This window comes from Cyprinus carpio, chromosome B3 (assembly GCF_018340385.1).
Source record: "Cyprinus carpio isolate SPL01 chromosome B3, ASM1834038v1, whole genome shotgun sequence".
Lineage (NCBI taxonomy): Eukaryota > Metazoa > Chordata > Actinopteri > Cypriniformes > Cyprinidae > Cyprinus > Cyprinus carpio.
The window spans coordinates 16594461-16606420 of NC_056599.1; the positions used below are offsets into that span (position 1 = coordinate 16594461).

General features: G+C 38.9%; 1 protein-coding gene across 6 annotated transcripts; it reads right to left on the minus strand.

The window, feature by feature from the left end:
- Nucleotides 1-1079: 1079 nt before the first annotated feature.
- On the minus strand, nt 1080-11656 carry LOC109050116 (SWI/SNF-related matrix-associated actin-dependent regulator of chromatin subfamily E member 1-like). Of its 6 annotated transcripts, none has more exons than XM_019067787.2 (11): nt 11593-11656; nt 10669-10721; nt 10294-10337; nt 8598-8702; nt 7735-7827; nt 7115-7246; nt 6866-7037; nt 2644-2816; nt 2463-2564; nt 2120-2357; nt 1080-2032 (listed from the first exon to the last, which is right to left on the minus strand). In XM_019067787.2, the coding sequence occupies exons 2-11, from the start codon at nt 10673-10675 to the stop codon at nt 1818-1820; spliced, it is 1281 nt and encodes a 426-aa protein (XP_018923332.1). In that variant the 5' UTR covers nt 10676-10721; nt 11593-11656; the 3' UTR covers nt 1080-1817. The 6 variants fall into 6 exon arrangements, with proteins under 6 accessions (XP_018923332.1, XP_018923340.1, XP_018923351.1 ...); XM_019067795.2 differs by having other exon boundaries at nt 8604-8702; nt 11593-11655; XM_019067806.2 differs by having other exon boundaries at nt 7747-7827; nt 11593-11655.
- Between the last annotated feature and the right edge of the window lie 304 nt (nt 11657-11960).

The following is an 11960-nucleotide window of genomic DNA, read 5'->3' on the forward strand; positions in this document are numbered from 1 at the left end:
GTCTGCAATAAAAGCCAGTGGTCACGAAAATTATTCTTCAAAATATCTTCCTTTTATGTTCCACAGAAGAAAAAAAAAATCTTACAGGTTTGGAATTGCGTTCTTCACTTTAAATGATTATTTTTGAGATTTTTGCTACAGTAGGATGTTACTACACTTGTTACAATCCACATCGAGATGAATATGATACATTCAGTACTCTTGAGATATAGGAATATTGGTCCTAAAAATGTCTGATCTCTGCCTCTCTGTAATGCTCTGGGGTTAAATGGAATAAGGAGAGTGTGAGTTTTTCCCCCTATGGTTGCTATGGAGATGCCTTTACATAATGATAAATATAGGTTGATCACATCCTTTAAAACGCTTTGGATTTCGACTTTGCTAGATGAAGAGCACGTGCACAAAATCTTAATAGAATAAGGCAATTTGAATTTGTTCATTCAGCTTTTTTATGCGTCCATTACGTACTTGTTTTAAAATACTTTTTCTCAACTCTCTGCAAATCATTGTCTAAATTGTTTTACGGTCAGCATAATCTAATGTAATCTGCATGCAACTGAGAAAAAAACAAAAATCACAAATTGAAAAGCTTAAACCCAAAATCAGACAATACATAACTTTAATATGTCTGGAACTAATATAATGTGCTTATCCACTGAATGAAACCAAGCACTACTGATTTTAAATGGATTCAACTACAGAAGGGGTCAAGTTTGAAGGGCTTCATATTAGATTTGGATCATTTAAAGATCCAGAACTTGATTTTCTATAGGTTTAAATATATATATATCCACTGAAATATATATATATATATATATATATATATATATATATATATATATCTCTAAGCGGGTGAATTTATTTACATCTCAGCGGGGGTTGTACATTTCACATCTAATTATGACAGTAATTGCAATAGGAAACGATTTTATCAGCAGTTCAAATAATCTTGAGTTACTATACAGATAACCCAACTAGAGACCTGAACTAGTATTCAGCATATTAATACTAAAAACAAAGCTTAAAAAAATAAAAAACAAAACCATAAACCACTAGACAAAAGCCAAAAAGAGCAGATGTTTAAAACAGACATAGAAATCACTTTATTGAGGGAATACCTTCCAACAATACAAAAACACAATAATCCAGAGGCTTAATGTAATGCCATTCCATGTAGATATCTGCTCTGTGCAGTTAATCTGTTGCAATGGAAAATCATGAGTGCTAGCATGGCTTTAAGTACAAAAAAAAAAAAAAAAAAAAAAAAAAAAAAAAAACCCTAGATTATGAGAGAAAAGACTACAGCCCACAGACTACTCAACTAAACTGTGAAAGTATGAAACAAAGATATCCAATAAAATAATCGTGCCACATGTAGATAAAACATTGTAAGTGACAGCAAATAACCTTCCACTTCAGCTTTTCACAAAAAAAAAAAAATAATAAAAAAAATACAAAAATAAAAATTGGTGACTGCAGGATGCAAGCATTACATTTTACTTAACATTTGCCCACTTTACAATGATAAAACAGCTTTTAATGTCTGTAGCTCAAGAGTACTCAAGTGGGCTGGTAACATCAGGGTTAGATCAAGTAAACGTGTGCCTGACTGAATGTGTGTGGAACAGCAATCAAGATTCTGCTGTCCTTCCAAAACATTTCACTGAAGAACATTCAGGAGGTGGGGAAAGCAATCAATTTTCACTGTTCTCACTCACTGACTGGCAGGTCATAGGATTACAAATCCTAGAGGACAAATGACTTTACACAGAGCGAAGTGAGACATCGTAAATGAACATGAAGATTAGGAGCTGGGGTTATTGTGGCTGGGTGGGCAGCCGCTCTTCAGTGGTGTCAGAGGCCTGGGGTTCTGCTGGGGGTCCAGAGCTGCTCTCAGACGGAGCAGTGCTGTCGCTGGTGCCCTCGTCTGTAGCGCCCTCTGCAGGTTCAGGTTGGGCCGGTTTGTCTCCTGCTGCAGCAGGGGCGCCTTGCTCAGCCTCCTGAGATCCTTCAGAAGCTTCAGCCAGAGACTCTGCAGAACAGACACCACAGTCAAACATCTTTAATTCTATTTTTGTTGAATTCTCAAAGTTAGAGAACATAACGGTGCAGGTCTGACCCGTCTCCATAGGGGAGGGCTTGTCTTCTCCATCCTTGGCCTCGCTGGCAGAGGTTTGTTCAGGGTTGGCATTGGCCTGGGTGCTGGCGGCAGGCTGTTGCTCTTCTTGAGTGGCTCTTTCCACCTGCTCTGCTGCCTCCCGCTCCCTCTCCTCCGCCCTCCGGCGAGCCGCCTCCTCTGCAGCAGCCATTTCGGCTGCCAGCTTCTCCATGTCCACCTCCACTTTCAGACTGCACAGCTAAACAAACACAAACCGCACATCAATCACTGGCAGTGCGTTTGGCATTTGAGCTCAGGCTAAACACAAAAGGTATTAGTTCAGGGATCAAACTCAATTCCACACCCGTTTGAGCTCGTTATTGAAGGAGTCTGTGCTCTCCAGGAACCTCCTCTTCTTCTCCTGGTGTCGGTCCTCGATTTGAAGCAGCTCTGCTTCTAGCTTCCTCTGTTTGGAAATTAAGGTACGAAGATTAAAGTATGTGTCTTGAGTTGTGTGTCTTGTGTGTTTAACTTGCCCAACATACCTGGTGCACCATGAGGGACTGCACTTGGCGTTTGAGGACCTGCATGCGAGCAGTGGTCACCACTGAGCGAACATCAGGCACCACAACTTCGCTCAGGATGTCACTGATGAGCCGGTGGTTCCTCTGGAAACGAGCTGCCGCTATATGCTTCATGGAGAACCCGTCATCATAGTCTACAGAGACATTTCATATTTGAAAGCAAGCAGTAGAGAACGGAACCAGAGTGTTTTCTCTGAAATGCACAAGTTTCAGAACGTCCAAGGAGGCTTGTAAAACTGCTTTACCATTATAAACTCAATTTAGATGCCACTTATTTCTCTGAGATCAATCCTGGTAGTTTACTTCCCACAAGGTCATAATACATACAATACATGTTTATATGTAACAATCATTTTGTCATATTTAAACCCCTGGCATTTGCTGAGAGCAACTGAAAAAAAGTTGCTGCTATTATAATTGCCCAAAAAAAGCACAAAAAAAGTAGGTAATTTGGGATGTGAAAACGCTGGAGGAAAATTTTCTTCAGGTATTTGACAATATCTCTGAGAAAAACACAGCTTCTGAGCATGTCTTTTTACTAAATGATAACCAGACATGCTTTTACATGCTTAAATCTGCATATCGTTATTTACCTTTACAAAGGCCTATTTTTACAAATGCATAAATAATGTTTTGATATATTAAACAAAATGTTGAATACTGATATTTGAAATTATTTAAATAATAAAAAGGTACTTTAAATGTGAAATTAAAATCGCCAGTAGGTGGCAGCAAGTCACTGTTAATGATAGAAGGCTGATCAGCTGTATCTCGACCTATATTATTATTATTATTGAGAACATGAAGAAAGTAGTTTGACCTGTATTATGCTACTGCGATTCTCTCTGATGATGCAGTAACTTACCGCGGGGGAGAAAAAAAATCTTCGGTCTGTCCAATGATTGTAAACTACGGAAGAGGATTAGGGCCAAGCAATAATAAAAAAATAAAACCATTTCGAGATTAAAGTCATTATATTGCAAGATTAAACTTGTTAAATTTCGAGAGGGGGAGAAAAAAATAATCGTGAGAATAAACTCATTAAATTTCGAGAATAAAGTCGTTGTGTTTCGAGAAAAAAACTTGTTAAATTTCGAGAAAAAAGTCGAAATAATCGTGAGAATAAACTCATTTAATTTCGAGAATAAAGTCGTTGTTTTTCGAGAAAAAAAGTCGAAATGAAATGTAGAGAATAACGCATTCGATCAGTGTTCATTGCATAGCCTATATCTTTCAGTAACAAAGAAATACTATCAACTTTAGCTAATTATGACACAATAATAATTAGCACACGAACTTTAAAGTGAATTTGCAAGCGGCTAGGTCCTTTTAGAAGAGAAAAAATCAGTCCAATTTGCGCAATGTAGGCTACTCGCTTTTGTCCAACATGAAATGACAACCAGAGGACAAATAGGTTATCGCTGGCTTCACCCAAATGCACTCTGGCACTTGGACAGCTATGATAAATTAAAACCGTATGGCATTGCCATTAATGGTGTGTAATGTAATGCGTTTATTCTCACGATTATTTCGACTATTCTTCTCGAAATTTAACAAGTTTTTTTCTCGAAACACAACGACTTTATTCTCGAAATTTAATGAGTTTATTCTCAAGATTGTATTTCGCTTTTTGTCTCGAAATTTAACGAGTTTAATCTCGCAAAATAATGACTTTAATCTCAAGATGGTTTTATTTTTTTTACTATTGCTTGGCCCTAATCCTCTTCCGTAGTAAACAGTCATTAGGTCTGTCAGACTGAAGATATTTTTGTGGTAATGTGACCAAAATATTTAAGACCCATCGAATCTGAATTTAAGACATTAAGACTTTAAGGCCTTTTGTTAGGAAAATGTTATTTAAGACATTTTAAGACTTTTTCAGGACCCGCGGACACCCTGGGTAACAGTAAAAACACCTGCCATCAGTACTCCTTAAAGGGGTCATATGATGTTGCTAAAAAGAACATTATTTTGTGCATTTGGTGTAATGAAATGTGTTTATGCGGTTTAAAAAAAAAAAAAAACATTATTTTCCACATACTGTACATTATTGTTTCTCCTCTATGCCCTGCCTTCTGAAATGTGTCGATTTTCGCAAGGCTCATCTCTCTGAAAAGCGAGGTGTGCTGTGATTGGGCAGCTATCCAGTGCGTTGTGATTGGCCGAATGCCTCAAGCGTGTGACGGAAATGTTACGCTTCTTAACATATGATGCCTTGTCGGGCCGAAGCTACGAGACAAAAACATAAAAAAAAAATTATTTATGAACATGTTTTATAGTGTTTTTTTTTTTTGGGAGGAAAAAAAGTAGTTTTTTTTTTTTATCTACGGAACAACAGACCGCAGCCTTGAGTGAGCTAGAGAGGCGCTTGAGAATGGTGCGGCCGGTGGATTATACGAAGGAGCGTCCATTGTGCTTGCAGCAACCACATGTGACGATCCCGGGCTGGACTCCGCTTCGTCCACGGTGAAAGCCGATTCTGCGATACACAGTGCAAAGTTGATGTATTTCCTCAGCGACCAGCACGGATCAGCTCCAGACATGACAAATCGCATATCGTCATCTTTTGGAAGGCCAAACAAAGTAGTTTCACTTTCACAACCAAACACACTGCGTCTATACGACATGGCGGCGGCAACAACAACACTACAATGAGAATAAAAGGTACATCTTTCTTTGCGTGAACATCTGCAAATCTTCCCACATAATGGCGTAGACATGTGGGGGCGTGTTAGGGGGCGTGGAAGAGTGTTAAATTTTATAAAGAATATCTCTTTGTATTTGAGACTTTAGTCTTTGCAACTTCACAGATCTTCTTTATTCACCAAGAGCTTGTAATACTCCAAAGAGAAAGAAAAATTCAAAAATCGCATCATATGACCCCTTCAAGGTGCAGGTGAGTGTGAAATTTTTTTTCATTTTAGCAGAAATGCATGCAATCGGGAATTTAGCTCGAGGAAGAAAGACTTCCTCGTTTAGAGTTCACAACAGGTTAAAGTTGGTCAGAGAGATTTGCTGCACTGACCAACCCAAAGCTGCTTGGTTTGAAAATTAATCGCTACATTGCTGTGCTTCATATATCGCTACACTGTTTACAGCAGACAATGGTCCTTTTCCTGCCTTTTTTTTAAAATTGTGTGACTGCACCTTTATGCTTAAAACGGAGTCTGCAAAAATACTGGTTTCAAAAACAGACCACAAACTAGTGGTCGACCGATATTGTTTTTTGACAACCGATGCCGATATCTTGTAAAGCAGCGGGCCGATAGCATTATTAATATTATTATTTTTAATTAATATTTAAGAAATCTGAAATCATTTGACAATAGATTAAAAAATAAATGCGTAAAATAAACATGTATACTTTAGATGACAAAGTATTTTTCACAAATTAATAAATATTTAATAAAAACAATTAAAAAGGAAGTAAACACTGTAACCAACAGGGCACTCAGTATTCTGGGAAGTTTGTGTGCACTGGGAATCATATTTTTCAAATAAAGCAAGGGTAACACTCATTTTACATAAAGCACACAGAGAAAATGACATGAATATGGAAGTGGGCAAATGCAAAAAGCGCAGCATAATTTGAAATCACAAGTTTAAAGTTGAAAGTACTCAATTCACACAGACCGACCGTCACACAGAGAACATGCGATCACGCTGGATAAAAATGCACACTTCACAAGATCTCACAGCTGGATTCAACTAAGTTTGCAAGGCTTGTGAAAATAAATATTCATTAGTCATTCAAAGATTTGTTTAAATAATATAAATGCGTATTTGCTTAATGCTGACGGCAAAAGAGAAAGTATTATAATGTTTGCCTTTCTATTACTAATAATATAAAAGCAATCGTCAATACTTTTTGTATACATTAATTCCTTTGTTTAATCGTTCTATCTGATTATTAGACAGACTTCTATCCGTATTAGACAGAACTGTTAACAATGACAGTAAACAAGAGGGAGATGTGAGCACTGTGCGCTCAGGACCGTTCTTAGCACCGTCAAAATAAAAGTCCCGCCTCAAACACATCAGCCAAGCAGAAAAACTTATCGGCCAATGCCGATATTTGAAAAATGCCAAATATTGGCCAATATATCAGCCGTGGCGATATATCGGTAGACCACTAGCCACAACAGCATTTTTAGACCTCACAGCATAGCATTTTAGATCTCACCATCAGGGTCCTCAGCAGGTTGGATGCTCATATAGGGCTCGCCCTTGTCTAGGCGAGACTGTCTCTGCCGGCTCTCTTCTTCTAGAGCAGCTTCCGCACGGTTCTTAGCGTTGACGTACGCCAGGTAGGCTGGAGAGTTGTGGTAGGCCTTCAGAGAGTCATTATACTCGATCTGTGGGGAGAAAAACTGCTTAGTGCTCGACTTCTCTGGAATCTCACTGAAGTCGAGAAACAGTTAAAAAGACAAACCTTCTCGGCTTCGTATTCGTTCAAATAGTCCTGTTTTTCCTCATCAGTGAGGTCCCTCCACATGCCACCGATGATCTTCCCAATCTCCCATAGCTTCAGGTCAGGATTAGAGGCTTTAACTTGGTCCCAAACCTAAGAAGATACAAGTGTCAGTTCAGAGTCGACAGAGCAGTCTGGATTCCTGGACGGAGAGGGTTGCATTTCCCCAAAAAGGATAGAGATAGAGCTCCAATTTTTGCCTACTTTTCTATCCAAAACTAAAGCAAGAATGCAGGACACGAGAGAGAAGAAATTTATCTGAACATGTTTAGAATCTAAACGACATGTTTAAATTTAAATTATCAAAATGTGTCATCTATTATGGATTCAAATAGCATTAACAAACCTAAGTGCTTTACGTTCATCTCTTTTAAAGCAGGAAAAGGAACATATAGTTTATATTCTCAAATTAGTAAATCAGAAACAACAGATTGAAATGAAGAAAGCAATGAAGCGATGTTGGGGTCTACCATCTGAAGGGGCGGAATCAGACCACTGACTGCCCCTCAGCCTTCGAGCTGATCGCAGAAGCGCTCTCCTCAATTTACAAGCAGTAAAAGCAGACACCGTGGGTGTCTTACCTTCCTGCTTACCTTCCGGCTATACCGCATGTAGGGCATCAGTGGCTTGTCGGGCGGTTTGGGTGGCTTAGGAACGGTGATCCCTGAGGAGTTCTGTGGGAGAAGGAAAGAAGCCCACACGGAGTGTTAGACATCACGAAGGGCACACGTGATCATCACAGAAAACACTGAACTGTCTTAATGGAGCACTATGGAGAGAAAGAGACAGGAGGCAAAAAGCACGACTGAAAGAAACGATGACTGTGAGAAGAGCTTCGCAAAGGGGGCGGAGACATACCTAAATTGCAAACCAAATACAGCACATTTACATTTCACTGACAAGGCCATGCATTAAGCTCTTTTGGACACAAAGCCACTGTCTTTTATGCCTGAATATTATTCTGCAGAGGTCTGGATGAAACCAGCCAACAGCTAAAATGCCTCAAGCTTGCTAAAAAGCCATGCCAAGTTATTGCATTTGGCATGGGCATCTAAAGCCATGCGAGCTGACAGCCGTTAGCTCCTGTGCATGATGAGGTGATAGGATGGCGGACGGGGGAAAGGGGGAACAACTCTGAGAAGCAAACACTCTGAAGCTACAATTCATACTGCATCAATCACACCCATCCAGACGCTACAGAGAGTGAGTGCTTCACAGAAGCATGAAGTTTATGGAGGCTACTAGTAGAGAGCTACAAAACTACCCAAGACTTGACTCTACTACCCGACAGACACCTTCAACTCTATGAATTGAGCCTGTACAGTGTATGAGCAAAGCATTTCACTATTTCATATTCAGGCCATGTAAGTTAGCTTTAGCGTCCTCTCGTCTGGGCTTTTAGTTCCTCGGCTGTCGCTAGGGCCCTAGTTGGCTCCGGTCCTACCATTACCCTGTTGTTCCCGCCGGGGTTCCCTCCCAGCCTGTAGTTGTTGTAGGCCAGATGGCTGTATGGGTTGTACCCCACAAACCCAGGGGTGGTGGGCATTTGCTGATGGAGACAAATGAGACAAAACACGAATGAGAAATGACACAAATAAGGGAGGAAGGGACAAAAAAAAAAAAAAAATGAAAAGGAGAACCTGCTTTCGTTTTCTGTCATGATTTGCATAAAACATGCAAAAAGCAGCAATCTTTGATAGCAGCACAACCCTGGCCTTATTCTACATCCAATTGTAGCAAAGCCACAGGCACTATGGGTGGTGGTGGAGGGACGTAATGAGGTGCTAGAAGGATTTGTTAACTTTAGGGATTCAGACCGGGAGTATTTGAGCCAAATCTCTCGGTGGCATGTGACCTGAATAATCAGTCTTAAAACTGACAAAAATAACAATTCTGGGACACTAAAAGTAATTAATCAGGATTTGGATCAAATTTTTCAACCGTAAGGGATTCAAGATTTCCAAGGATGCGTGCGGAGCGAAGCATCAATGCTAAATTACTGCAAACGGTCCTCTGTATCTGTTTTAATCAATATTGATTAAATAATGTGGGAAAGCCTCAGCATAAAAGGAGGCTCACACACTTAACGCTCCAAACAGTGTTTAATGAATAACCAGGAAGGTTTAAGATCTCATGAGTCTAAAGTTAAGGCTGCAGAGCATACCTAAAAATCAAATTGGGATATGACCAAAAAAATATATCAGAATAAAAATTCTCAAAACCTGTGATTTCATTAAATGAACACATGTGCTGCGGGTTTCAGAGTGAGGCACGGCACTGTTCATTTACACTCATGCGGCTCATGATACAGTCACAGAAAATGAATCAAGACACTCTTAGATGCTGAAACACCATATCATGAGCTGCATGCGCAAAAATAAACACTACCACGCTTCACTCGGAGCATGTGGAAGTAGCGCATGTGTTTATTTAAGCAAACCACCAAAATGAAAGCTCGATGGTTAAAAAAAATAAAATAAAATAAATAAATAAAAATAGTAGTATGATAAATTCATGAAAGATCTGCATTCAATTTGCAACAGTAATGTTACAATAAATTTCTTATTTTGCTTAATACTTTTAATTACAACAAAAATAATTATTAGTCACATTGAGTGGATCAAAAAATTGGGAATGTGGCCTATGAAAAAAAGATGTAAAGAATACAGCCAACTGTGAACACCCACATTTGAGGCTTTCCCCAAATCAGTCAGCTCCAAAAGGAAGGTTCACACACACAGTCAGATCAAAAGTAATTTCACAACATTATGTTATGTGCATTTTCACTTGACAAAATCGTTGCAATCATTCTAGAATAATCAACTCAATCTAGATTTTTTTTTTTTCATGATTACAGAAAAACTAAATATTGAATATATTGCAGCCCTAATGGTTATTCATTAAACACTTTCAGAGCCTAAAGTAAGCAGCATCCTTAGCACCTTACGGATTGACAGAGCCTCATAATAGCACTTTCTGTGTAAACCTGCATTTAAAAAAAAAAATTAGCAAAATCCAACCCATGTGATACTGTGTCCTTCCCACAATCCTCTCCTCTCATCTCTAAGAAACCTATGGAACATGTTTGGGTGATGGAGGGGAGGGACTGTATGGATGATTGGCATGTTCAGTTTACTTACTGTTGTGGGGGCCGGGGCGGGGGCCGGGGCATAGGGTGGCCGCTCTGCATGAGAGAGATGGGGAAAAAAAAAAAATATTTGTTTTTGAAACTCGTTAAAAAATTAATAATCAGCAGTAAAGCCTACTTATTCGTCACATCTGCATCAGTTCAATGAATTTAAATCAAGTCACACTAGAAATGTTACTGTCAATTACATCAAGATAAGCACACCCATATTTACACATTTACAGATTGATTAGAGAAAGTGGTGCTAACAAATAACTCAACGGTAAAGCATCTTTAACAAAGTCATTTTTGAAGACCTGATGGGTGCGCTTCAAGGGGGTCTAAACCAACTAAGTGGTCTGATCAATCAGTTGAAATGTGCTCTTACTTGACATCTTGTTTGTAGGATTGAGGATATCAGGCTATCCCCATCATTTGGTTCTGTAATAGGGCAAAAACTTATTAGACGAATAGGCATGCTTTCAATATGTGCAAAAAAACATAACTTGATGAGGCTGCAAACACCATTATATCAACCTGCTTTATCATCAAATCTGACATTTTCAGACCGTTTAACAACAATACACCCACCTGTTTAGGATTAAATGTGAAATTCGAGACAATATTTAATTGAACTGGCAACAGTTTGTATGCTTGTTATTAATAACAATAACTTAGATGTGGATTTTATTGTGTTTATGTATGATATTGTTTTACTCAATGCGGATAATGGCGCACACAATGAGGCGAGAGAGCTTGCCGCTCGCTAAGAGGTTCATTTAAAGTGTAGCTGTACTAAAACGACAGCTGCATGGGGGAAACAACAAATATTGGTTATTAACACGAAATATAATGTAAAGGTGTTATATCTGACGAGCTGTAAGCATCCCGAGCATGTTTATTAAGAGTAGGTGTAGATGGTATATGGTTGAGAATGTCGGTGAATGTGATTGGGTGAAGATTATCGAATAACATTACAGCGCGATATCATATGTAAAACAATTTATCTTCGCATTTTAGGCAGAACATGGCTTTTGAATTATTTGGATTGTGTTTGAGGTTTTCAAAAAGCTTTAATATTTTACAAACACAACCCGTTGTCATCGAAACAGCATTAACATTAGCTAGCGCGCTAACGTTATAACGTTTAACAGCTAAAGTCGGACAACCGTCTAAGACATTAAGATCACAACACGTGTCAAAGAACTCGGTATGTTTGATATATTATAACATATATTACATCACGGATTAAAAAGTTGTTAGTGGAAACCAGTAATTCTGAATAAAGTACACAATGCTAGCGAACACTCACCCCCAGCTCCTTTGTTTCCTCAGTGGTGCTCCGCCAGGATGTGACACATTTTGAGCTGCATCTGACCTGACTTTCTAGCACATTTCTGTGCCCCCTAGTGGTCATACACTAATACTGAACTGACCAGACGCCAGGAGGAGAGAGATCGTGGTATCCAAATGTAAAACTGCCCCATTCTGTCTGACTGAGCAACAGAATCTGCCTAGTTTAGGTAGATTTAGAAAAAAATGCCCAACTTTGTCATATATACATACTGTTCAAATGTACTTTATTCAGCAAGGATGCGTTAATATGATTCAGCTGTGCCATAACTCGAATGAATCACATTTTAAAACAATGTGATTATTTACTTATACATTTTAAAGTGA